The 27,423-nt window shown below is 47.0% G+C and overlaps 1 protein-coding gene across 3 annotated transcripts; it reads left to right on the top strand.

Moving 5' to 3' along the window:
* The first annotated feature begins 1,958 nt into the window (after window positions 1–1,958).
* On the top strand, window positions 1,959–27,222 carry phf21ab (PHD finger protein 21Ab). 3 transcript variants are annotated; one of them, XM_004571499.6, is made up of 19 exons: window positions 1,959–2,166; window positions 7,690–7,729; window positions 7,898–7,949; window positions 8,029–8,118; window positions 10,661–10,693; window positions 10,781–10,846; window positions 12,698–12,850; window positions 12,936–13,151; window positions 14,502–14,585; window positions 15,660–16,001; window positions 16,884–17,000; window positions 17,697–17,748; window positions 17,834–17,913; window positions 18,060–18,120; window positions 19,492–19,598; window positions 19,968–20,123; window positions 20,440–20,515; window positions 20,600–20,703; window positions 21,243–27,222. In XM_004571499.6, exons 3-19 carry the CDS (start codon window positions 7,908–7,910, stop codon window positions 21,969–21,971), a joined length of 2,508 nt encoding a protein of 835 aa, XP_004571556.1. In that variant the 5' UTR covers window positions 1,959–2,166; window positions 7,690–7,729; window positions 7,898–7,907; the 3' UTR covers window positions 21,972–27,222. The 3 variants fall into 3 exon arrangements, with proteins under 3 accessions (XP_004571556.1, XP_014266174.1, XP_076743091.1); XM_076886976.1 differs by lacking the exons at window positions 1,959–2,166; window positions 19,492–19,598 and adding exons at window positions 3,198–7,512; window positions 19,371–19,393; XM_014410688.4 differs by lacking the exon at window positions 14,502–14,585 and having other exon boundaries at window positions 1,960–2,166.
* The last annotated feature ends 201 nt before the right edge of the window (window positions 27,223–27,423 follow it).

The following is a 27,423-nucleotide window of genomic DNA, read 5'->3' as shown; positions in this document are numbered from 1 at the left end:
AATTATGAAATAATATCCTCACAGGAAACAGATGCAAACATTAAAGAGAAATAAACTGCGCAGAACAAAACAAAGAGTAAACATCCTGGTAATAAAACTTCATTAAAACCTTGAGATAATGCTCATCAGACATGAGAGAAAAAAAGACTTTCATATTCTAGGGAAATAGAAACTGATACTGTGCTGGAGGGCCTTTTCTGGTCCACGGGTCGGTGTTTGGACCCCAGCAGACGAGCAGGAAGTCAGGAACAGTCTGATGTGTTTGACTGTGTCACATCCCCCTCTAGTGGCTGTTTTTTGGTCAATGCATCCACTTACAGAGCTAAAAGTAGAAACAATAGAAACACATTGAAACAGACGAGTTTGGAATACAGAAAACAGCAGAACTCCGAGTCCTCCGGCCTCCAGCTGTGAGACGGCGACAGCTGCTTTTCTATCAGTCTATCGATAGATCAATCAGTCTATTAATCGAGCCATCTCTCTAAAGTAAGGTTACAGTTGGCTGTAACGACCCTGAACAGAAATATCAAACTGGCCCCGTCTCAAACCAGGAACACACATCAAATATAGAAATGCAATAGGTTCCTCAGTTTTGTTGATGGACCACTTCCTGTGGGTGGTGGAGGCCACAAGTCCCGCCCCCAGGATCAAATGGGTCTCCAACACCTGGCTCCTGGGGTCACTCGGGGCTGACGGTGCAGAGGCCAGGCTTGTTTCACTTTTTGTGTCACCCCGTCTTCATTCATCACCCTCATGTTTCCTTTTTTCACTTCCTGTTTCCTCTCTTTCTTTCCTCCTCACCTATGCAGTCTCCACCCGTGTCTGTGTCCCTCCTTTCGGTCATGGGTACAGCTGTCCACCACTTTTCTGGGATTGCTGACCTCTCAGATCCTCGTCTGCCTCGCAGTCACCTACCGTCAGTGTCCCTCATGAACCCGGACAGATGATGTAGCTGTTGTTAATCTCTGTGTGGAAACTGCAGATTCACACAGACTACAAACACGTGAAGGAGAAAGAAAGAAAAAGCGAGGAACACGAACGAACAGATTATAAGCTGTGTTTGTTTCAGGAGCTAGTGTGAGACCGTGCTGGAAGTTTCCTGTGTGTAATAACAACTTATTGCTACCAGGCTAAGACCTATAACAGACCTATAACAGCTACGGGTGCTTTCTAAGGTTACATAGAGCCCCTGTAACATTTTACTTAGACATTACCCAGGCACTGATGAAACTCTGCCCCCTGCTGCTGAAAGTTTTAATTACAATTTGCGGGGTAATTACAAAAAGGGGCTTTAACAGCTGAGGCCAAGGGCAGGAAAATATGAAAGCCTGAACAATAACTGTGCATGACGACATCATAAAATGAAGAAGCACCTCAGATTTGTTTCCCGTTTGGCTTCTGTGAGTTTATTCTGTGGTCACATTCCTCCACGGAGTTATTTATTCGTTTCTCTGGAAGCAGGAGAAAAGGGGCCTCCTCCTCCTTTTCCTCCACAAAGTGCAACAGTCCGGCGGGTCCAGCAGCGAGCAGCCGAACGTGGAGGCTGAAGGGCGGCGTGCTGCGCGGAGCTGGTCGGTAACACAACAACACAACAAAGTGCTCCGCTCCGCCGCCGAGTTTCACGGTGTGTGTGTGTGTGACTTTCTCCCCATAGAGTTTCACTGAGTTTACATCCGGGTTTTTTCCCTAGGCAATGGGAGTCGCAGCACCGCCGTTCCTTAGGCAAAGTGAAATAAATTCGCCGCACCGACACAAAAAGTAGTCCGCTTCCCGAACACATCCCCCCCGCGCCTCGGCTCGCTCATCGGCCCGATTTAACGAACTTTAACGGCCATAAGGACCGACATCGACCGCTCCCCGGCGGATAAGCGAGCTCCCGCCGGAGCCGCGAGGAGTTTTTGTGCCCCTTCGTCCAGCTCCGCGGCGCAGGGATCTGTGATGTGCTGAGGCTGAGCTGAATGAGATTGAAGAAGAGTTCTTCTTGTTTTGTAGCTTCAGTTTCTCTCTTTTTACACAATTTCCACTAAAAGTCACCCCGAAACACGACAGCTGGGTCCAGCCCCGCGGGGAGGAGGCGGCCGGGCTGTGTGTGCGCCTCTGTTTCACCGCGGATCGGCTTCTTACACACATATATATTTAATTAATCCAGAGGAGGACTGCTGCTGAGTAAGTGCACATTGGGCTTTTTAATTTCATAACTTTAATTTTCCCTGCTGTCAAACTTTACGCGTCTCCTGCGGCCGCCCGTGGTCGATTGTCTGCGGCTGTTTGCGGGCAGGTGTGCGGGGCTGTCGGCCGGTGTGTGTCCGCTGTGTTCCCGTGTGTTTCTGTGTGTTTAGCTGCTCTGTTTCTTATTCTAGGAGTTGATATTCTGGAGGACAAGGGGCCGATGTAACTTGGACCCACCGACGCCTGCTCGCTGTCAGGGCTTTTTTTCTTGACTCTTGTAAAAAGATGGCGTCTTTCGGGACTGTTGGAGCCCGATTCGAGCCGTGCCCCCGGCCCCTGCCGCCCCTCGGCCGCCGTGTTTTTTTTTAATCTTTGATGGAAGTTGTTATCAGCGTGGCTGCTGGCTGCGTTAGCTCCGCGCGGCTAACAGGATGGTTAGCATTAGCGGCTACGGCTAACGTTATCCACTTGTTCTCAGCCTCAGACGGAGCAATGTCGGACGGTTTTTTTCACACCGAAACACCGAAAAACAGCCCGTAAACCGCGACGGTTCTCCCAAACAGGCGGCCGGGGGGCTCTCCGAGGGGGGACCGAGCGTCCACAGGGCCGCAGAGGCTTAATAACACGGTTATAAAACATTAATTTGTCTGCCCGAAACAAAAACCCACTTTTCAGTGTTTGAACTCCCGCAGCAGAAGAAGAAGAAGCACTTGGCGGCTTTCATCTTGAAACCCTCCATTTTAGCTTCATTTCTTCCCTTTTTGGGCCCTCTGCGGAGGCACGCGGGGCTGCTCGGGGAAGTTTATCCCGACAACTTGGCGTCCCACCCGGGGAGCAATTACTCCAATTAACCGGCGGCCTCCACAGCCCGCTAACAGCCGCCGAGCACCTCCGCTCAGGTGCTGCACGTATGGACGCTTCTCAGGTGGACCGGGACCCCCCACCCCAACACTACAGGTCCCAGTACTCAGGGCCCCCAGCTCGCGCTGCAGGCTGGAGCACAAAGTACTTTTACTCATCGCTTATGCTGTACTACTGTACCTCGGGGTGGGATAGAAGTACTCGAGTATTTTTGCTTTCTGTTGCTTTAAATCTGTCCTGCAGTAAATTTAGACGTGTACTAACTAAAAACACCAAACAGTAAGTCACAGTACTTTGTTTCAGGATGTAACAGTTACTTTTTTATTAATAAGTAATGCACTACTGCTGTAAGTAAGGGCTGTTTAAAGTACTCGGTTAATAGAAGTATTCAAGTGTTTCTGTTTTCACTCCGTGTGTACTAACGAAGCCTTTTTAACAATGTACTACAGTAAATCAGAGTACTTTGTTTCATATTCCAGACTGGTGAAGTACTACTTTATTCATTAGTTATGCAGCACTACAAAGTGCAGTTTAAAGTACTTTGAAAGTGAAAGTATACACACATTTTTATTTTCACTCTAGTAAAGTTCAGACGGAAGTACTGCAGTAATGAAGCTTTTTTTAAACAAAGTACTTCAGTAGGATCTAATTCAAAGTACTTTTTTAATAATTAGTAATACAGTAGTATAGTTTTGGACTTGGAAAACTGTTGTACTACACTTCAGAGGGACACACTGCAGTAATGAAACGTGTACAACACAGACCCTCGTCCTGTGGTACACGGTGCTCTTTAAAGTACTTTTTCATGTGTACTGCTATATCTAAGTGCAGTTTTAAAGTATGTAGATAGTAGAAATATTCAAATGTGTACTAATGAAGCTTTTTAACAATGTACTACAGTAAATCAGAATACTTTGTTTCACATTTCAGACTATAGTACAAAGTAGCTTTTATGAACTAGTAATAAAGTACTACTAAGTACAGTTTTTAAGTATTTTGATAGTTGAAGTACACAAAAATCCTTATTTACATTCTGAAGTAAATTTCAGAGAGAAGTACTGCAGTAATGAAGGTTTTTAAAAACAGTCAGAGTACTTTGTTTCAGGCTGCAGTATAAAGTTGTTTTTACCAGTAAGTATAAGTACTATTTCTGGGTACTTGGATAATAAAGGTTAATGATTACATTTTCTAGTACTTCAAATTTGTACTCCACAAGATTTAAAGAGTAAATGTACTGTACAAACCAAACTTTTTGAATAGAAAAGAGTAACTGGGAGTACTTATCGTGGGATCAGGCTGTAGTTTGTAGTACTAAAATACATTTGTTACAGTTTTTATCAAGTTTAAGGTATTTGTAAAATGGAACTGCAGTACTATTTACATTTCTGGTACCTTAGGCGTGTACTAAGTGGTGGATTCATGAGTAAACCAAAGTACTTGTCCCATGTTATAGACTGCAGTTTAAAGTACTTTGTAATGCAGTACTACAATGTATAAGTACATTTTTGAATGACCTGGACCATGGAGTACTTTGGTGTTTATTTGTCCTCTTGTGTACTTGTACTTAAACTATAAGATGGAAGTAAGTCTTTTTTACTAATTAGTACTACAGTACTACTACTTCTAACTAAGGTTTGAGGTACTGTACATGTACTGCTCTAGACTGCATTTCAAAGGGAAACTTTTTACTACTGAATACTGCAGTTTTAATAGTTGTATGTACTCATAAAGCAGATGTACCTGAGTATTAGTATTTTTTGTTACTCTGTTCTTGTATTCTACAAGAGTTTTGTTACTGCAGGTACTTACAAAATACACAGTACAAAAGTACTTTGAGTCCCTTTGTCTCAGGTTTCAGGCTGTGTTTAAAGTACTTTTAACAGAGTACTACTGAACTTAAATACGTGTTTGAGCTGCTCAGAAACTGGAAGTACTTCAGTTTTATTCTCTTAGTACTACTAAAGCTTTTCAGTGACGGTTGTATAATGCAGTACTTTCCCCTGTTTTTAGTTTTCAAGTACTTGAAAAGTAGATTCCTCGAATACTAATACTGTATAGAGATATTTTACTCCAGTAGGAAGTACATGCACCTGAATGTTTTAGACACAAATCAGAGTAATACTTTAAACTACAGCACAGAAAATCACAGTACTTCATGACTCAGGTGTTGAGTTTTGGACACGAAGTACTTTCTACTAAATTAGTAAGACGGCACTACTGCATCTTGTGTAGTATTGAAGTACTTGGAAAACAGGTCTAGTGGTTAAATCGTGTACTTTTAAAAACAACAAACCGGAGTACTGCGAGCCACTTACAGTACGCTCGATTCAGCAGTACTACATGTATTTAGTTTATATGTTTATGTACACGTCTGTCTGTGCTTTACAGTAATGACGTAGTATTTTTTTCTAGGTTAATAATAATATGTACTTCAAAATAGTTAAGTACTATAGTTATGGTACTTTTTCCCTCTGAATGAGTTTACGTGTAGTATGTACTAATGCAGTACTTCGTAGTATTAATGGAGTTGGTTAAACTTGAAGGAAAGTCAAAGTACTTTTTGTTTCACTGCATAGTTTTTGTGTAATTACAGTTTTTAAAGTACAACACAGGAAATCAAAGTACTACTAAGGAAAAGTACTTCACGCCACAGCCTGAAACTCAGTACACGAAGCTAAAATACTTTGTTTATTCTTTTAAAAGTACTTTTTACTGCACTAGTTTCAGCTTTCAGTCTTTCAACCATAAATCTGAGGATTTGAAAACAGGAAGTACTTGAATAGTTTTTCTCACATAGTAGTACTACTACAGCATCACTGCAGTTTTGAGGTACTTTACTACTTATTTTTCACTACTTGATACTATGTTTCAGATTAGGGCTGTGCCGATATAAGACATCGTCGTCCCGGTAACGATATAAATCACAAACATGTAACATTTTCTGTAAAGTCTGTGAATCTCGGGCAGCTCGACCTGCGTGAAGTGTTTCCAGCTGTGCATCATGTAGCTGGAGTCGAGTGTTTAACCGATGCATGAAACGACACATTTTTAGACATAAGTTGTAACGGCGCCGTTTCCTTTGTGAGTATTTATTACACGGCGTGCTGCGGGGAGAAGCCTGCTCTAACGTCTGAGTCTAAGCTTTATTTTTTAGCACCTGGCGTCTTTTTTTGCTTCTCATCTGTAAACACTCTGCTCTTTCACGTGATTCAGTTTATTTTGAAGTCTCAACAGGATCTTGAGCTTTATTGTGAAAGGTTTATGTGGAACATAAACAAGCGGACACACGATGGTGTTACCATCAACAGGCGCCTGTGCGTCCGTAGTGTGGTGATATTAAATATAAGAGAAAGAGAGAACTTTAAGAATACAGCCACTACAATGACATCCAAACATGAACAAATATTACCGTAAACAGTTTATTTTGCGACACCACGAAACAAACAACAGCGTAAAATGAAACAACAGATGTTTTTATATCGTCGTCCGACACACATCGTTATATCGAACAGCCCTACTTCAGAGGATTATGTAGTACTAATTAAGCTTACAAAATACCCAACAATCACTCAAAGTACTTTGAGGTGCAAGCTGGAGCCTATAATACTTGTGTGTACTTACAGTGAAAGTACTTGTGCACTTCTTTCTTTTCTTTTTATTCTAATGAAACTTCAAAAATGTAAAAATGAAGCAGTCTTTGTGTTTTATGCACTTTATTTTGTAGCTTTTACAGTTTTTATGAGTACTTCGGTACTTCATTTGTCTGCAGGTTACGGGCTGGGGTGTGAAGTACTCGAGTATTTCCATTTCTTTGTACTCCTTGTGAAGTAGTCAGACTCGAACGTTGTCACACTCCTGAGTACTTTTTCCTGATGTGCTGCTCACGTTAACCCCAAACAGCATTCAGAGACATGATGCGGATGTTTTTCCTTAACTTCTTCCGTGGATTCGTCATAAATAATAGATCATCTCAGGACCCTGGGTGTATTTCTGGCGACACTTTGAAGGGCCCTGACCCTTATGTTAGTTCCTGTTTCTGGTGTTTTTAGTTTAAAGAATGTTTTTTGTCTCACTGATGCAAAGACATGTAAATGTTGGCATCCACACAGCAGGGGGCGCTGCAGGGGCAGGGATGAGCTAACAGGCTGGTGATGCAACACATTATTATGATGATGATCTTCTCTGAATGATTTTCTTTGTGTTTTTGAGAAAAATGTGTCGGTTTATTCTTTTGTTTCCTCTCCAGCAGAGAAACACGAGCGAGTACTGCACAGGGCTCGTTCTTAATGCTCCTCTTTGGTGTGTCACATGACCTCTGAATCACTGTGGGCAGTGTGACCTGATCAGGTTTGGCTCACATGTGAAAGTTTTATGGAGCAAAGAAAAACAAACCCAAACTGTCAAATAATAAAAAGAATCCTCTTAAAACGTGAACAGCAAACAAACTGAAAGCTTCAGAAAACATCAGCAGATGGTAGAAAGGTGAGGACGTACAAATCGAGTCCACAAACGTGTGTTTTATTTTGAAGGTGTGTGCCGCTGCACGCCTGCTGAGTTGTGCTGGCTCAGGACTGATCCCTGTTAGAATAAAGACGTCTTTCATTTAAAGTCTCCTGAACACACTGGGCCTGTAACGTGTGCGTTTGCTGTGTGTTGCAGGGCAGCACAGAGGGGTGGAGTCCGGTCCCACAGCCAGGTGGTGAGTGCTGTTATGCTGGAGTGTGAGGCTCATTAATGCTGATGTGAATGAAGTGTTTGATGTTTGGGCGCGATGAAGCTCGGAGCCTGTTTGTGTGTAATGAACAGCTTCAGGTGAGGTCACCTGCCCTGTAGTCATCCGTGTGTCTGTGCCTCGTTTCCTCTGCAGCACCACTTTAATGCTTCAGTTGGATGGTTTTCCTACTGGAGACAGTGTTCAGGTGAGAGCTCACACACACAGGTGTGGTAAGTGTAGCCCTGAAACACCAGCGTCTCACCTTTCTGTGTGTGTGCGCGCAGGCTGATCGATCGGCTGGCAGACTGACTGGATCCATGATGGAATTACAGACGTTACAGGAGGCCCTGAAGGTGGAGATCCAGATCCATCAGGTACGCTGTGGGCTCAGCTGTTTCCTGTCTTGGCCGCTCGCTCTTCTTTTTCAAAGTTCAGCGTCTGCATGAACGCACTGAGGCAGGACACTGAGTAACGCTGCATAACACAGCCTGCTCCCTTTACTACAAATACATGCGGATCGAATCAGGAGGCAACAGGTGGGGTTTTTACAGCAGCCTGAGGAATAATTCTACTGTGAGTTTAAGTAGTTTCACAGGAAAAACAATGTTTCCACGGTACATCGTTAGTTCATGTAAGCAGATTATGAAGTGGATTCATTGTTATTTAATATTCATTATGTTGATGTTCAGTCAGTCCTTTCTTTACCACCATAAATGTGACACCGTAACGTCGGAGCACAGTCGCACTTTTTGGGCGGAGTAAACCACTCTGAAAACTGTAGCACGCTTACAGTGTAGGTGCTAGAAATATTGTTTTTTCCACAAGATAAACAAGAAATAACACAATACTAATAATATACTAATATTACTGTAATAACTACCTGAAGTTACGCATCGCTTAAATTCATCTACAGTCTAATTATTTCTTTGTTTCCTGGGAAAACCTGACCTGTTACCTCCTAGTAGAGCTGGGCGATAGAACGATAACGATATGTATCGCGATATAACTTTTACTTGATAGAGAAATTAAGCTATCGCGATAGACCTCGCCGCTCTTGTCCTCTTAAAATAAAAAAAAAAATTAAAAAAAAAGGTCAGCCAATCCAAACTAAGTAGCGCAGAGCCGAACCAATCACAGCCGCAGCGTCACGTCACGTGACTTGTTACGTACAGCACAAGTGCCAAGCCGCACGTGTGTTTGTTTGGGAAGCAGGCAGTGGGTAATAATAATAATAATAATAATAATAATGGATTGGATTTATATAGCGCTTTACAATGCCACTATTCATTCACTCTCACATTCATACACTGGTGGAGGCAAGCTACGGTTGTAGCCACAGCTGCCCTGGGTAATGGAGCCAGTGCGTAATGGAGGAAATGAGTGTGCCGACTAGAAAAATCAACCGAGCGTGACCGAAGAGAAAACAGATGATGGTTCCAACGCCGGAGAGATTGTCGAACGGAAGAGCCATAGAAGTTCCGTAGTGTGAAGGTATTTCGGCTATTTCAAGTCTGACAAAAAACAGAGTAGCGTGCACTGTAAATTGTGCCGAAAGCAAGTCTGGAAATACAATAAACTGGTGCATGCGTCACACTGTGCGCCACGTTATTGTTTCGGTGAAATGAATTTCTACAATACTGTTAATTCTACTCTCTGCAGTGTTTAAATGCTTACATATACACACAGTTACTGTCCCTCCACACATACGACTCGGTTCTGCTTCTATGCCCCAGCTTTGTTTACTTTTTCCCACCGAGGCTTCTAGACTTCTGATTGGCCAACATTTCTGCACGGTTAGGAATCTAGCGCCACCTGCTGCTTTGGCATGTTCATAGCAGCGTTTTCCTTCATTTCTGCCTTTATGTGTGGACGGGATTCTTTTTTAAAACGAAAACGGAAAATCTCAGTTTTCAAAAATACCCGTGTACGTGTGGACGTAGCCTCAGTCTCTGACTGGAAGCGCTAATTCGTCATTCGGCTTTTGTCAGACTAAAGTAACTGTTAAAACTGTTTGAAAAGCTCAGCTATACAACAAGGAGAGATTGAGAATTTCCTTTTAGTTCTCAGTTTATTTGATATTGACAAAAGTTAGTCAGTTTTGTCTGTTCTTCTGTAAAACAAACTAAGATTTATTTTTAGAATTAATATTTTGTTTCTAAGTGGAATTGACAATTTAGTCTGTTTCGTTTGTTCTGTTTTGAAACTTAAACGCTTTAGCGGCTGCCTTTTGTGTAGTTTGCAATATTTGCCTTTATTTATCTGAAAAAGTCTCATGTTCCTTAAGTACATCTACCCTGTTGAACTTATTATGGGAAATAAATATTTAAATCAAAACAAGCTGCTGATTATTTCACATTTTACTTGTGAGCAACGGCACATTTCAATCTTACAAATATAGTTATTTGGCTGATATCGTGATAGATATCGTTATCGCCTGAAATGAAAAAAACATATCGTGATGTGAAAAAATCTCATATCGCCCAGCTCTACCTCCTAGTGTAGCTGACATGTGGAGGTACATATAAGTGCATTATAATCCCAGTAAAATAAAGTGCAACTCTAGTAGGGGAGTAAGGGGTGAAGCCACATTCAGTCTGCAGACTGTGAGGCCTGCAGTGGGCTGTGTTTTAATGGAGCCTAAATCTGGTTTTCACCCTGAAAACGTGGATGTGTGCTGTACTAAACAAAGTGATGAACAAGCTGAAAATGTTCATAGTGTGATGGTAAAACAGGAAAAAAGAAATCAGGGTCAGGTGTGGTCTCTTTATCTGTTTTCATTTGTTTATTTAGTTTATATATGATCCTTATCAAAGGACGCGCGTCCGTCAGAGCGAGCGCTGCTCTGTTTCGGGTGCAGTTCCCTGTGATGACCAGCAGGTGTCAGCGTGATCTGTGTTTTCTCTCTTCTTTCTGCAGAAACTGGTTGCTCAGATGAAGCAGGACCCTCAGGTAAGGTCCAAGCTCTTATTTCTTATCAGCACCTCTGAAGCTTCAAACTTTTCAGACGTTTTTTTCATGGCATTTGTTTTTTGTTAGAACGCAGATCTGAAGAAGCAGCTCCACGAACTTCAAGCAAAGATCACAGCGCTCAGCGAGAAGCAGGTATTCAGCTTTGTGCTAACGAGCTCGTGTCCGTGGGCTCGTTTAAAGCGTGACCTTCTGTGATATTAGAGGCTGAGTTCACCGAGCTGTCGTTTCAAACAAAGAAACGTGAGCTCGGAGCGCTTCAGCTTCACAGCGGTAGGAGTGACACGCTCCGAGGCCAAAGCTCAGCGCAGTGGTACAGTCTCACCTCATGAGCTTACGTCATTCTGATATCAAACATTATTAATGAACGACACAGAACAGCCAGCAGTGGCAGAGACAGCGGTGCACGTTTGTGTCTTTGACTTGTTTTGCATCATTGTCACTGTGTGACTGGGTCGCTCTCTTTCATGAGCTTCGGTGGTCGTTCGTTTCTTCCTCGTGGCTGTTTGACTCTGTGTGTTTGGGGTCTTTCTCTATGGCTTTGTTTGGTGTCTGGCGTTCATAATAGTCCCTGTGATATATGGATCAGATGAGCGTGTTACGTCACGTCTGTAGTCTCTTTGTCTTCTGTTATTTTTGAACACTTTCATTGTGCCTCCTATTTTTATCTGCTCCCTGCGTGTTTCTCGCTGTGTTTGTTCTGCGTGTGAAACATTTTGTGCTCGCTGCTTCGACATCGTGCAGAATTAAAGAAGACGTTGTTGGATAAGAGTTTGTGCAGACTGAAGTGTGCTGAGATGATGTCGGAGTCGGGATTAGCTCAGATTATTGTGGGGAAACAGAAAGCCGTGCGCGTATTTGTGCAGGCGGGCATCTTGCGTAACCACAGATGACTAAAGTCGGTTTCAGAGAGTCGGCAGATTAGTCTCGCGCTGAGCTCGGCTCCCACCTGATGATAAACTGCCTCAGTGGGAATATGAGCCGGAGCGTGAGGGGTGGGCTCAGAGTAACAGTCTGAAGGAAGTTCAAAAGAAGAAATGTAGGTGATTTCCTGCTCCTGCTTCTTCTTCTTGTAATTAAACTGGCAGCCGTGCAGCTGCTCTCATGGCCTCTTTGATTCTGGGGAAAAGGAGCGAGATTTTTTTTATTGCACTTTTTCTTTCATTCAGATGTGCTGGGAAAAAGTGCATGACCCTTGACCTTTTTTTAGAGCGTGCGCCTCACCATCACGCGCTGACGTCATCACGCCTGAACCTCCCGAGTCGCAGGCCGAGAAAGACTGCGTTAAACAGGAAGTGTGTGTTTTTAGAATCGGACCTGTGAAAGCAGAAGTCCTGTGAGATTAAACGTCCCTGTGCGGCGGCGGCAGCAGTTGAAGTGCTGCACGTTATTGGCAGAAGGTCAAACAGTTCTCTGAAAGCAGCGCCGCCACTTTCCTCCTCCTCTGTGTTTCTCTGCTTTCTCTCTCGCGGCGTCCTCATTGTGTTTCACTCCATTAAGTTCCTGCTTCTGAGTCGACTGTTGCTAAGCAACAGATGGGCTTTATCCTCCGACTGAGAATTCAGTCGCCAGTGTGTGCGTGACCTCCTGAGCTCCACCCCTTTCTTCTTCTGCTTTTCATTCTTTTTGCTTCTTTCACTTATTTCTCTTTTGCCCCTCCCCCTCCTCCTCAGTCATGCAGAGATGCTTGGGTACTTATTCGTACTTATTTGTACTTATTCGTACTTATTTGTACTTATTTGTACTTATTTTCACAGTAACTTTTCTAAATTAAATGATGAATGAACAATCACCAGTTAAAAAACACACTTTTTATATGAGTCCGCCCCAAAGTAAAGTTTAAAAAGCTTTTTTCCTCTGAGAGTCGACCCTCTGCCTCCACACCCTTCATTATATCGTTTGTTCCATACTTTGTTTCAATAAAGCTTTTTTGAATGGAGAAGTGGCGCCTGCTGCGGGAATAATGTCCTGTGCTCTCGCCTGCAGAAAAAGGTGGTGGAGCAGCTGAGGAAGGAGCTGCTGGTGAAGCAGGAGCCGGAGGCCAAGCTGCAGCTGCAGGTCCAAACTCCTCCAGGAGGAGGAGACATCAAGCCGGCCAACCCACTGCAGAGCCAGCAGATAGCTGGAGCGCTGCAGCAGGTATGAAAGCCGCGGCGCCGTTTACAGGATGACTTAAAATCCGACTGTCTTTAAATGTGTCGTGGGTTAACTTCTCCCTCCACAGACGCTGACAGTGACGCCGGTCCTCACCACAAAGACGCTGGTGCTGAAAGCTGCCCCCGGCACCGTCCTGCCGCAGCGCCCGCCCACCGTCGCTATGGTAACCACAGCTATCACCAAACCCGACTCGCAGAACGCCCCCATCAACCTCCAGGTGGCCGGCAAGCTGACCAATCAGAGCTCGGAGCCCATGCGGCTGGTGTCCAAGAACGCCATGGTGGTAAGTGTGCTGTCGGTGCGATCTGTTCGAGCTCAGGAGACGCTTCAGACCGCCGCCCGCTGACCCGCCTGCGTGCGCTCTCACACGACTCTGTTTCTCTGAAAGCGCTCGAGCGGGCTGTGGCGGCAGCTTCTAGCATCTCCCTCTGGGGGTCAGTTCCCCTCACAGAGGCGCATGATTGCAAAAAGAACACGTCACGACACGACTGAGGGTTTTCCAGGTGGTTTTCCACCGCGGGAACATCTCTGTGCCCGTTCCTGGGCCTCCAGACACAACAAAGTACCACCTCTGGGCGTGGGTAGGTACTTCCTGGGCGGGCCTCGATGCTGATGGGGTAAACTGATCACAGCGAGGGCCATCTTTAAAAACATGTCAGGTGAAGAAGAGCAGAGCAAAGGGAAAAAAGCTTAAAAGTCAGAAACGCAGCGATCGAAATGACGAATCGTAACACAGCAGGTCGTTTTTAAATTGTTCTGCAGCCGTCGTTCTCTGAAACACTTCTGCAGCTTTGCCTTACCTTTAAACATACACTAGTTTTAGCAGCGTGGACAGGATGTAACAGCACGACCACCTGAGGTCTGCTAACCACCGTGATTAAAATACTGCACAGAAGACAGAAACGAGCGCAGCTGTCGAACAGCGCTGACGTGAACAGAGTTCAAACTTGGAGGTGAGGCTCGTGTTTCAGGTTTCAGAGCAGGGCAGGGTCCGGTTTGCTTCAAGTGTTGGCCTCTGCTTTGGATGCGGGAACTGACAGAGGTCACAGTGTTCTGCACACGGTTCAGTGTTCCATCTGAAGGACTCTGAACTTTTCCTCCCAGGAATCTTTTCAAGGAAAAGACTGGAGACAGCTCGCTGACACAAACACCTGGATGTTACAAAGTATCAATGTTCCTCTGGATGTAGCGACGTCGCTACATCCAGAGGAACATTGATACTTTGTTATAGTTTTTGAGAAACATTTAGCCAATAAGAGTAAATGTATGTTTACAGTACGGTGCTGGGATGGGGCATGACTCCATGAGCTCTAAAAAGTAGATCTGGGTTTGTACCAACCCCGAAGTTTATGAGCGTTTCACTGGCGAACAGCACCGGACCGATTTTGGTCCCTGGAGGGTTCCTCGTTCCTGCGGTGCAAAAGCAGCTGCTCTGTGCCAGTTCTCCATCCTGCTCCCTCGGCAGAGCCCACAGGTGTGTGATCTACCTGCTTTAAAGCCCGCGTGTTCTCAGAGTTACTTACTCCCACGCTCTGCTGTCAACGCTTGGCGACGCGTCCCGAACCGAGCGCAGCAGACGTGTCGGTCAGATGTCAGCAGCACAGATCCACAATCTGCTGTGGTTTTGTCTCAGGTGCAGGCCGCCGCCCAGCCAATCAAAGTTCCTCAGTTTGTCCCGCCTCCTAGACTGACGCCTCGACCCGCCTTTCAGCCACAGGTGCGTCACTGTGAGACCCGCCTCTGAACCCTAACCCCCTCAGATCAGTGTGTGTGGCCCACCCGACGTGGCGTGCTCACTCTCCAGCAGAGGGCGGGAGCGCGCCGAAGCAAACGCTCATGCCTTGCTCCGTGGCACTAAAACATTGTTTTCTGTGTGCTGCCTCTTACTCATCACTTCTCCTCTCGTTGTGCTTCTTTTAATTTCCGACTGACCTGTGAGCAGGTGTTTTTGGAGGTTTCCTGCCTGTGTACCAGTGTCTTTTACCTTTCTTTGGTCAGAGCTTGTTTCCTGCAGCTTCTTGGTATTTTTGTGTTTCTGGCTGTCGGTGTGTTTTAACCCTTCCACTGGAGGAACGTGGGCGGTGTTTGTGCTGAGTAACGCCACCGGGAGCTCGGGCTCAAACATCAGAGTTAGGCCTCAGAAGTCGTCCTACCAGGAGCAGCGTTTGTCTGTTAGCTCAGAACAAATACTCGAGTACTTCTGTATGAAGTTTGAAGGGTTGGGCTTATAAAACTATTAAATATTGTTAACAATATTACGTTTTGTTTTTTTCCCTCCACCAATCACGTTTGACCTTATTGGTGATTTTTTTATCTAATGTGTTTTTGCATTTTTAATAAGTCTAAACGATTCGTGTCCTTTCTGTCCTGCCAGCACATCGTTACATGTGTACAGTGTATCTTATACTGTTAGAGTTTAATGACAAAATGCTTTATAAAACATTAAAGCTTTGCAGTGCCTGTACCTCTGAAGCCCCGCCCCCTGTCTCACTCTGAAGGGCTCATCTCACCTTATTCCCTGCGAGTGAGCTGTAGGAGTGGTTAAAGACTGGGACTTTGGAGGCGGGGCTTGTGTGGTAGCAGAGCTGGCACTGCTGTATGATGTGGTGTATCTGTCTTTTTTGATTTAATACATAAAAATAAATGAGCTAATGTTTGTAACATTCCTCTGCTTCAGCAGTAGCAGTAAAGGTAGGCTCAGTCAGGCTGAGGTAGAGCTCCACAGTGGCGTTACCTGGCAGTATCAGGTCATTTCTGTGCCGATTTGTGATTGGCTGTGTGTCGTTATCAGGTCCGGCCAAAGCTGACCACGCCCACCAATGTCCCTATTGCACCGGCCCCTCCCCCACCCATGATGGCGGCCCCCCAGTTGCTGCAGCGGCCCGTCATGTTGGCCACTAAGCTCTCGTCCTCGCTGTCGTCGTCGGCGCCCATCCACCAGGTCCGCATCGTCAACGGCCAGCCCTGCAGCAAGACCGGTGCCGCCCCGCTGACGGGCATCGTCATCACCACGCCAGTCTCCGCTGCACCCACCCGCCTCGCCAGCCCCGCCCAGGTGCCCCTGCCCACCCCCGTCCCCACTCAGACTCCGGTCCAGCCGATCCAGATCAGCAGCCTGACCACTGAGCCCAAGGTAAGGTCCTGCGTTAGTACTGCACTGTTTAGCACAGCAGGATCTGAAATATTTTAATCGTGGTCTTAGATTTTACTTTCAGAAACCTTTGGATAGTTTTGTAGTTCTGATGTTTAAACAATAAGGCGATGACCTTAAAGATTTAAAGGTGGCGCTCGTGTGCCGCTGCTCCTCCGACACGCTGTAAAGGGCTGTGTCCAGCGCTGAAAGGTTGGATATCAGTTTTAGTTCATTTACAGGTTAGGGTTATGTGCCAGTATAGCACCCCCCTGTGGTGATTCAGGTAACTACAGCACTGAAACGAACAGGCCTCTCAGACTTCAGCAGGGTCTGTTTTTGCCTCTAAAAGTACTGAAGTGGTTTATAAAGCTGGTGTCTGTATAGACGAGGAGAACCTCAGTAATGATCTGCTTTTACTCGTGGATCCGGTCCGCACGTTTAAATTCTGCTGCTGTGACGGTTAAATCTCTGCGCTGCTTTCCCGACAGCGGTGATCAGAGGAAACGTACCTGCTCTCCGGCTGGAGCATCGGGCAGCTGGACGCTCACAGCTTGTTTGGGTATCGTTAGTATGTTAGAATTGATGATTAGTCAGCGCTGCAGAGCTGCGTGCAGGGCGTCGTCTGCTCGTGTCTTACTGTCACACCCTCTGAAGGTCCCGTGTTTGCAGCTGATGGGTTCTTACTGGAGTTTGGACGCCTGTTCGACCCTCGGGTCTTTGAACGATGGCGCTGTGTCACATTGGTCCGTGTTATTGAAGGAGGCCGTGTGGAGGCCTCTGCTTCTTTCTTCAATGAAAAACAGAAAATAGAAATAATGAAAATATAAAGGAATGTTCTCTTCTGTGACTTAAGCTTGCCGTCTTCGTCTCGTCTTCTCTCAGCAGACTGTTAAACCGGGAGGAACAGAGCAGCACGCCGTCGTCAGCCTCCCGTCCTCCTCCTCAACCGCTCCTGTGTCTCCTCCTCCCAGGCCCCCCAAGAAAGAGGAGAACCCAGAGGTATGACCCACAGAGGGACACACAAGTCGTGTATTTTCTAGCACAAATCACTGAACCGTTTCTCTGTCGTCACACGTTTCACCTGCAAATTCTAGATATTAATATCTTTAAGTAAATGTTATTGTTATTAAAACATATTGTTAGTATATTGTAGTTCAAACGTACTCACACAGGCTGATGTTATGAAAGGAGATAAAGGCGCACGATGTTCCCAATGATCCAAAACCCCAGAAAAAGCTGTTTACCAAACGTTTATTTATGCAGCAGGCGCCTCAAGGTGTTTTATATTATTAGACCCTAAAATAACCCAGAGAAACCCAACAATCATATGACCCTATGAGCAGCTCTTTGGCGACAGTGGGAAGGAAAAACTCCCTTTTAACAGGAAGAAACCTCTGGCAGAACCAGGCCCAGGGAGGGGCGGGGCCATCTGTGGGTGGGGCTTCATTGCGTGCCTGGGTGGGGTTTGAGAGCGAGAAAAGAGGCATGAGAGGAGCTGCTTTACTGCATCGATATAAAATACTTTCATTCTGCATCTCATTTGAAAATGTATCATTTTAAAAAGATGGATTTATGTGTCAGGACGTTCTCCTGCAGATGTTTACGTTGATGCTTGGAGCACGTTTTGCTACCGCACAACTTTTTTGTTGTACCAAACCTGCCAGCGTGATGATTCACCTGCTGTGTCTCCTTTAGAAACTGGCCTTCATGGTGTCCTTGGGCCTGGTAACACACGACCACCTGGAAGGTGAGCGATGCTTTCAGTCTTGGTGTCGTGAAGCTGCTGCGTGAGCAAACATCTGCAGGAAACGCTGATGTGTTTTTATTTGCAGAAATTCAGAGCAAAAGACAGGAGCGTAAGAGGAGAACGACGGCCAACCCGGTGTACAGCGGCGCCGTGTTTGAACCCGAGGTACGTCCCAGACTCCCGTTTACGTTTGTGAATTTAGAGTCAAGCAAAGTGCGATGACATGTTTACGAGTTTGGGTTGATTAAAGTAGTTTTCACCAGTATTTTGCCTGCTGAGCGACTTAACGACGTTTTTCTCTTTTGTTTCAGAGGAAAAAGAGTGCAGTGAGTTACCTGAACAGCCCTCTGCACCAGGGGACCAGGAAGAGAGGTCTGTATGAAAAACAGACCAAAGATGATGGAAATGACAGTAGAAACCAGTAGAGACTGAACGATGCATGACAATAGAATCAAGCAGAGCTACAGTAGAGACGATAATCAGCTGAGAGTCGTGGCAGAGCTGCAGAGAGGAGTGTGTGTGTGTGTGTGTGTGTGTGTGTGTGTGTGTGTGTGTGTGTGTGTGTGTGTGTGTGTGTGCTTCATTGAGTGGAAGAAGAGTAGAAACAGTAGATCAGTGTCTGATCTGATGCTCGGTGCTAATAACGTGCTGTGAAACTTTTCTCCTGCTTCTGCTTCCTGTCTTTGTCGCTTCAGTCGGGTTTCCGTCTAAAGCCGGATTCATGCTCACTCGTCCTCGAGGCTCTGAAGCTTCAAACGGGCTGAAACGCGCCCGCGTGTCACGTCATTTAGTGCCGATGATGTCAGGTTTCATTCGCAGACTAAACGCAGACATGTACCCTCTGAAACGATGCCGAGGTTGGTGATCAGAGCTGTGGAGCCTCCGATGAAGGAGGATGAATCCGGTTAGACCCTCTGTTTTCTCTGGGAAGAGCTGAAATGCATTCTGGGAATTGTAGGAACACCCTGACTCCCAGTTAACGCCCATGATGTTTGTTTGCTGGGAGCCACGCCGCCGGTAACACGACTAACGGTGTTTCTGATTCGATAACATCACACTTTCCGACAGTCGAGCTGCAGACGTCGTAACGCTAGACGCTAACCTCACGCGCAACTCGTGGTGTCAGATTTTAACACGCCCTGAAAGAGGCGGAGGAAGTCTGTGTCAGTGTCTGCACTGATGTCGGACTGTTCCTTCGCCCTCCAAACGCTGGCCTCGGGTTTCCACTTCGCTGCAGCCGCTCTCTTATTCATCTCTTGCTGTTTGTCTTTTAACTTCGGGTCTTTGTTAAGCCAGTAACGGGCTCGCAGGTCGGCCCGACTGAGCGCCCAACCCACGGCGTGCCTGTCGGGTCCATGCATCTCATACCCGTATTAAGCCGTTTTATGACTTTTAAGTGGCAACAGGCTGAGCCGCTCATGCCGAAGAGGCCCGGAAGTCGAAAGACAAAAAGGCGAGGTGGGAACGCGAGGTCGGCACCCGGGGTGTTGACTTCTGACACGAGTCCACGGGCAGCTTTGTACTAGAGCTTGGCGTCAGCTCGCTCGGAGCACTAACCCTGCTGTCTGTGCTTCTGACTCCTCCTCTTCCTCCTCTTCCTCTCTCACCCTGACTCATGCTAGCCAACGAAGACTCCCTTTCCAAGGTATGTCATACAGACTGTTTGTTTTTGTTTTCTCCCCCCTCTCCATCTTTCTTTTTTTCTTTGTTTTCCGTCTTTGTCGTCTGTCTCATTTCACCCAGGTCGTCCACCCAAATACAGCAGCGTCCCGGACCTGGTCAGCCTCACCCCGACCTCCCCCTCCAGCCCCGTCCATCCCCTCCCCCTGCCCAGCCCCAGCTCTGGGGATGTAAGTAACGATGGGGGAGACGGACAGCTCAGAGGGTTGGACGCCCCGTCACACACGGTCCTTTTGGCCCAGTAGCTCTGTCACCATTTGCACTCCTCCATTAGTTTGTCGTCTCCATGACACTCATCCGCACTCATCACTTGATTTTACTTTGACTCAGCCTTACAAAGTGAACAGAGTCCTGTAGCGTCATTGATAACTACTGCAGAGCACATTCTAACTCCCCTGTGTGGGCTCAGTCGATTAACACAACACACCATGTCATTAGAACAAGCCCAGACTGTAAACTAAACCAGATCACGGCGCCCCCGCCTTGCCTCTGCGCTGATGGTTGGTGGGGAAACTGATTGGTCCAATTCTTCCTCACAGGGAGACATCCATGAGGACTTCTGCACTGTGTGCAGACGCAGTGGCCAGTTGCTCATGTGCGACACGTGTTCTCGTGTTTATCACCTGGACTGCCTGGATCCACCCCTGAAAACCATTCCTAAAGGCATGTGGATCTGTCCAAAATGCCAAGATCAGGTAACCGCAGCAGACTGATCCTGAGTCAGGGGGAAGGGGGTACTGCAGTCCAGACTGTGCAATGTGCTTCCGGCGGGCCTTCTGCCACGCTGGCCTGAACTTTAGGACTGTTCGATCCTTTGTAAGCAGAAACGTGATGCAGTATTGTTCTTTTGTGCTTCTGTCTCATTCATTGTGTAAAGATCTGCATCTCACATCCATCCACCCCATTGCTCGTCCCCGTATCGGCCCCACCGCAGGGTGGTGGCTAAATTTGTCTCCCTGAACTCTTTTCCGAGCTTCCGCCTCTGTGAAAACTCCCAGCTTCTCTCTCCAGATCCTGAAGAAAGAAGAAGCCATTCCCTGGCCCGGCACCCTGGCTATCGTTCATTCCTACATCGCTTACAAAGAAGGTGACGGCAGCTTTTGCTCTTCTCGTGTGTCGCGTCTGCCGGGACCGGCGAGCTCTGACCGACTCTCCCGTCTTTGTCTTGCAGCTAAAGAAGAGGAGAAGCAGAAGCTGATGAAGTGGAGCTCAGAGCTGAAACTGGAGCGAGAGCAGCTGGAACAGAGAGTCAAGCAGCTCAGCAACTCCATAACAGTGAGCTCAGCGCACACGTTTATGCCTCGGTCCAGTCTCCAGTCCCTCGTTCATAATCTGTGCAGCGCTAAAGTTATCAAAAGTTTTGGCTGTGAGCTGGCTCAGCAGGGGGAAGACTGTCAGCTGCTGTGATGGCCATGTTTTTTGTGTTTGGATGTTGGATAAAGCACCGCGATGCTGCATTGTGAGAGAAAGTTTGTATAATTACCTGTCAGGTCCTGAGCGATCTGCCTCAGGGATGTGGAGTCGGGCTGGTAAGCGATGAAAAGAAGACAGGACAGCTCGTCGTGCTGTAACTGTATTGTTTTAGAGCTATTCTCCGGCTTCACGTTAAATTCCAGCATCAGCAGCGACGAGCGGGACTGTGTGCCGTAAACGAGCACAGCTCCAGGACAGACGCTCGTCCTCACGGCCGTCACAGTCACAGGGTTTTTACTGTTGTTGCAGTTAAATGCCTGCCGCCAACTTCAGCTTCTGTGAATTGTCACTGCTCTCTTTATTTGAGGAGATGAAACTAAAACCTGTTTTCATTTTTTCAGAAATGCATGGAGACCAAAAACACCATCCTGGCCCGCCAGAAGGAGATGCAGCTCTCCCTGGACAAAGTCAAACACCTGATTCGCCTCATCCAAGCCTTCAACTTCAACCAGGCTCTGGCAGAGACGGAGGGCAAAGACATGAGAGTCCCGGACAGGGCTGAGGCCGCGGTCAGCTCTGAAGCTCCGCCCAAAGTCAACTCGGCGGAGAAGGTGAAGGCGGGGAGCTCCTTGGCCAGCGTCATCACCGAAGGGAGCAAGCCCGAGGAGCACGGAGCCGCGGGGAGCCACCAGACGGGCGGAGACACCTCCGGCCAGCCCGACAGCACAGTCCTAACGGCAGATAGCGGCACCGGCGTGGGGGCGGACGGAAAGGCGGGGCCGGGGGGAGGGGCTAACACGGGGACTGGTCTCCAGGCGGAGATCGTAGCCAAGCCTGAGACTGAGGTAGCCGCGGCAACTAATGTTCCCGCTTCTTCGGCCGTTGCCACCACCAACGGCACAGTCGAGCTAGCCCGTCCCGATCAGAGCCCCGGCGGAGGCCACGGCGCCAACGCCGCCACCGGCTCTGAAAACAAGACAGCTGCCGTCAACCCCCCAGAGACGCCGGCAGAGAAGAAACAGGAGGAGATCACCGGAAGCGATGGCAGCAACACCAACAACAGCAAAACCTCAGAACCCTCCCAGCATTCTTTGCCAGCTCTCGTCAGCAGTTTGGACAATAAAAAGTAACGCGGCGTCTCTTCAGTCGGGGAATTCAAACATATATATTAAAAAAAAAGACTCTTGCTTGCACCGTGTGGTGCCCTGAAGTTGCCAATCTGTATAAATGTTGTTTGTTTGCATTGTATTGTCAGACTGTGTCAATGGTAGATATACAGCCCAAGTCACGTGACTCTGGGAAGACGTAGGCCGTTCCACCCACTGAGCTGGGGTACAGGAAGGCGTGCGCACCAGTGTCATCATGCCAATTAGTGATAGACGTCATGGTGGGAATGCTCAAAGGGAGATTTAACTCATCATCACACCAGTGTGTGCCTGTTACAGTGGCCCCTGTTCCCTGCGAGGTGGGGAGACGGTTCACATGGGCACGAAGAACGCCGAGAACGTGGAGCCAAACATCTGTCAGGGGTTACTGGTCTAAAGCAGTGTTGTGATAAATGAACCTGTTCGTGCCCTCGTCCCAACGAACTTAATGTGAACGACCATGAACCTTAACCATCCGTCCCGACCTTCCCGATCGTCCGATCCTCGCCCGGCCGGCCTCCGGATCTCTTCGGTGGAGAGAAACCCGTGCGTCCCTTCACCCCTTCACTGTGAAAAGGCTTCAGTTTGCTTCAAACACAGAGTGGTGCCAACCACAGGCGCTGCAGATGCAAACAGTCCTAGAAATCTGGATCACGTCGCATCTGGGTGTTTTTGATTGGAAGTCAAACGTAGTGGTCTGTGAATTACGGTGAACTTTGCAGAGAAAATGATGCGTTAGCCAACACCGCTCACGCTGAGCGGCCTAACTTACCTTAACCCAGGTACCCGACAGCTGGGTACAAACAACTGTTGAAGGGAGCGAAAGATAAAAGGCTGAAAATGGGATTTTCAGTCCGTCCTGATTACCGCTAACAGCTCTGAAAATCATACCTTAGACTGATAACCTTCGATATCAGCCAGAGACCTCCTCAGACATCGTCTTTTTAAAGACGGCGGTTGGCGCTTTGAAGCACGCGGCTGCCTTGAAGGTGACGGGTCTGACTTTCCAGATGAGACTGATTGGCAGCATGTTGGCTCATCAAACCACACGTGCACCTGGTGGTGTAAACCCGGGCTCACCTGCCCAGGTCCGAGAACAATACACAACATTATTGCAGAAACCTTAAAGGCCTCGGCATCGTCGCTCTTTTGAAGCACACTGACGCCTTTGGAAAGACTTCCCGAGCGATCCATAATCCCTACATTATTCCCACTCGCAGTCACCCGGTAACCAAACGGCCCATCCTCTCCCCATCTCCTCCCACCTGAGCTCAGGCAGCAAAGACGCCGAGCGGCGCGTTCGACAGGTACAAAGGACGAGGTCGAACAGGCTCGGTAGCCGAACAGATGTTTTCAGTGGTGTCGGTCAAGTGTAGTGATTGAGTTTTCATTCGTGAGTCAAGTGTGTCAACTGTGAGCACTAAATGTGAAATTGCAATACTGCAATGTCAACACACACAAACTATATCTGGGCTGTGTTTCTTTTTTATAGGAAAAGATATTCAGGTCTTCCTAGTCTTCTTCAGAATAAGTGCTTTCTGTTCCTGAACCTGCTGGACTGGCATTATCCACACACAAAGGAGTCCTCTTTTTGAAGCGGTCGTCTTTGCATCGTGTGCGTTTCTGTTGAATCCTGAACTGCCAAAACGACATACCCAAATTCAGCAGGGACAAGTCCACTTACTGTATCGAAAGATCAAATCACCGGCGTTGTAAGATATTTAGATGCTACCATTTCAGAAATTGGAAGTCCCCAGATTGAGACAGGAGAGCTTACTAAACAATAACATTAAAGGAACTTTTTTCCTTCAAACGGTTTGTCGTACGAAGCTGCTCCTTCCGACGGATCTCAAAGGACGATAATCCTGAGATTAAAGCACAAGCTTGCTGCATTACAAAGAAGTGCTGAAGAGCTTTTTGTATGTTAATATGGAATTAAACAGAGTATGCATCTCTTTGTTGTGATGTGACTTATCCCCCACATTGCCAATATTTTTCTCGGAGGACACACAAACCTCTGTCTGACGTGCGTAGTTCCTGTTTTTGGGAGGAGCGGCCCGAGAAGCGCCTTCGTCCCCTCGCGGTCAGACACGTGCGTCTCTTTTCTTTCGGTGTGGCCGAAGCACGACGCTGTCATTTGTGGCTGTCGGTTCAGGTGGGTCTGCTGAGCCGATCACTGTTGGGAGCGAGGCAACGACGGCGCCTCTGGTTGTGCTGGAATTTCTGTCGCTTTCTTTCTTCGAGCTGTTTTGGAGCATCGTTGCCCAGGTTTCAGTCGCCCGGCGGCGTCTTCACCCCTGAGTGCCGACGCCGTTTGTTTTCTGTGATCGTGCACGTTCGCTGGGACTAGAGCTCTGCTGTGTGAGTGGCTGTGATACCCTGTAGGTGTGGGGTAGGCCCAGCAGCAGAGGAGGACGAGGAACACGTGAAGGTGGCCGCGTGTTTCAGCCTGTGTTGCTTACTGATGAAACATCAGTAGTTGGACTTTCCTGCTAACACCTGTACGGTCTCTGGAGTGCTGATAGAAGGCGTTTAGCGACGTGCACGTGGCGCTGACCGCAGAGGTGAACACGCTGCAGGGCGACTGCGGGTGACCGTTAACTTCATATCACTACGACCAAGTCGGCATATCTGACACCCGGTGTTCTCGTATACAGACTGCCTTCATTCAGAAGATCCCACAGAAACGTTTCCATGCGTTCGGCCGCCGTGTCGCGTTTTATGCCGTCGGTCTGACGAGCTCGGCCATTCGAACACAGATGGGAAAGAAGAGCCAGAAAAAAGAAAAGAAAAAAGGCAACTAAGGTGTCCCCGGGTCCCTCTGAGTATCATTCGTTGTGTGTTTCGTTGTTCGTCGGCTGTGTTCACTCATGGGTAGAGCAGAGTAGTCATCGAGTCTCAACAAGGTTTTCTTTCAAAGAGCCCGAACTTGTGTTCCAGTCAGACTGGACCTCTCCCTCTGTACAGTAGGTACCTCGAGTGCCTTTCTTCAAACAGCAGATAATATTTGTCTCTTGACTTGCACTGTGACTTGTAGAACCTTACTAACCCCTCCGTATGACCCTCCGGTCCCCCATCCCAGGAGCTCCCCCCAAACTCCGGAGCACAAACTCGGTCCCTCCACCTCAGGCTGCCAGTAGTCAATGCAAGTTAAATCTACATTTCATATATGATGCCGTTTGAAATCGACCGCATAGTGTTTTGTTGATGTTTAATAGAGGAGTTGCCTTAAATGTGTTTTGTTTTCGTTTTTTTCTGTGATTAACTTTTCCATTCGGAGAAAAAAAAACACCTGTGCAGACGCGAAGGTCAGAGGTCGTCTGGTGAGAAGCAGTCGGGGTTTTCCCGGCGATGATGATGATGACCCGCTCAGAGCTGTGTTGTGATGCACTTTTTGATTTGACCAGTATTATCGGACCGGGATCGGTCAGCAACGCAGAGCGCAGGTGTGAATCCCGGTTCCCCGGATTTCCTGGCTGGACTCGCGTTCGTTTTATTTTGAAAGGTCCATCGTTGCTTCTGCACTGTTCTGGTTCTTCTTTGGCTTCAGATAACGCCCGAGTTTGCTAAATCAGGTCACATGAGGCGTCTGGCATGATCAAACTTTGACCCGATTAAGAGCATATGTCAGTGCAGCGGCGGCAGCGGAGTGCATGACTTTTTATGCAAACTTTGATAATAGACGTGTCGAAACGTTTTTTTTGATATGCATCTGCTTTTATTTTTATGTTTTCATGTGAAACTCGAGTCACTTTCTTTTCTTTGGGCGTTCTGGCAGACACGGATGCCAGAGCGCGCCGTTTAGGTGTTAAACGTTGCAGCGACCATCTGCGTTCAAAGGGTTTCTTCAGAATCAGAAGGTTTTTCCATGGATGTATGAAGAAGAACTGGACACCTGTTCTCCACTGACACGCTGCCGTTTGTGGGGCGGTCCTACCGCAGAACGCTTACCGGTGATTGGTAGAAGTAGCCTGTGGATTTGGAGTAACGTCACCCCAAGTTCAACCAGCGCTTGGTTCAAACATGAACGCAGTCGACGGATTGTGCCCGCCGCTAGTTTCTTTCTGGGAAGTTACCCAACTTTGACCTCATCAGCACCTTGTCAGTGGAACGCAGGAGGAAGATCATCGAAAAAGTAGCCCTAGCTTTGTCCGGCTCCTGGGTTAACAGAGAGAAATCGCTGCTGTGATTGGTTCTGCTTTGTTCAATGACTGTTTGATTCATGGCTTGGCTGAGGTTTAGGTGATGCCGGGCTACAGAGCAGGAGCTCTGTGGGGGAAAGGAGGCATGCGTTAGGCCTGAGTGTCTGCCCTGCATCAGCTCTCTGGATACATCCATGGGTTTAGGTTCTTCGTTGTAGTCTTGATTTGGCTGATGCGGCGTGCCGACTGTTGGGATCCCAGCAGAGCTGCGAAGGTTCGGGGAGGAAGGCTCTCTAAATTGCTTCTCAGTTTCGATTTCGCCGAGCCGTCCGGGTGAACTTATCCAAAGAACACTGAGAGCATACATTTCGTCTCTGCATATCATACGGATGTCGTTTTCCTGCGTTGGCATCGTGCTCGTGGTCACATTAACCGCTCATGCATTCTAAAAAAACAAAAGACTGTGCTGGGGGGTCGTTCCTGCGAGGTAGTTTGCTCCGACTTTTAAGTTGTATCAGTTTTAAAACGATCAAGTCATGATTGTGGCCTTCTAGTATTCTGTCGGTACATGACGTCATTAATCTCTCGTGCCCGCCCGCCCATCTGTCTGGACCCAAACGTACACCTGCAGCTTCTTACCTCATCCACAGCTGATTCCATCGGGGTGTGTTTGAGTGCAAAAAAGAAAAGTTCAAAAAAAGAAAAAACAAAAGTCTTTTTTTATCTTCCATTTGGTGAGATGCATTGTAGCGATATGAATAAAGAAAAAGTTCACCTGGTGTGCTGAATAATGTGTAAATTGGTAATTACACAATCTGAATATTTGTATAATTGTTTGTATTTTTTCATAATGATTTTGGAAAGGAATGTGTTTATTTTTTTGACTTCTGTTCCAGATGTGTCTTCTGTTGGCCTGACATTGTGACTGGTCTGGTGGGATTCTTACCTCTGTATTGAGCCTCTTCTGTGATGAATTCTTTGTATGCAGTGTTTAGGAAATACTGTAGGGAACATGGGGAGGAGTTGATATTAGGAGCATTTGATCAATTTGTATTTATTTATTTTATCATTTTGTTAATAAATTGTGAAAAGCAGACCGTGTGGTGCCTGCCTGTTTATTTTGGTTTTAAGAAAGAAGCCACTTTCATTAAGAACAAATGTTTGTATAGTCCCTAACAATAAAACCGCCGGCCCCTGTATTACAAATGAGAATATTTTTCCTTTTTTTAAATCGTTTTTGCCTTTTAATTTGATTCGTTTCGTAGCTTTTGAATTATGTATATTAGATTTTCGTA

Source organism: Maylandia zebra, linkage group LG7 (genome assembly GCF_041146795.1).
Source record: "Maylandia zebra isolate NMK-2024a linkage group LG7, Mzebra_GT3a, whole genome shotgun sequence".
Classification (NCBI taxonomy): domain Eukaryota; kingdom Metazoa; phylum Chordata; class Actinopteri; order Cichliformes; family Cichlidae; genus Maylandia; species Maylandia zebra.
The sequence above is the reverse complement of the archived record's forward strand: the minus strand, read 5'-3'. Positions and strand labels throughout refer to the sequence as shown.

Coding starts and splice junctions, on each gene's coding strand:
- phf21ab (XM_004571499.6), top strand. CDS start 7,908: ATGCTTCAGTTGGATGGTTTTCCTACTGGAGACAGTGTTCAG. Junction 7,950..8,028: donor CTACTGGAGACAGTGTTCAG/GTGAGAGCTCAC, acceptor GTGTGCGCGCAG/GCTGATCGATCGGCTGGCAG. Junction 18,121..19,491: donor CCAGGGGACCAGGAAGAGAG/GTCTGTATGAAA, acceptor CATTTCACCCAG/GTCGTCCACCCAAATACAGC.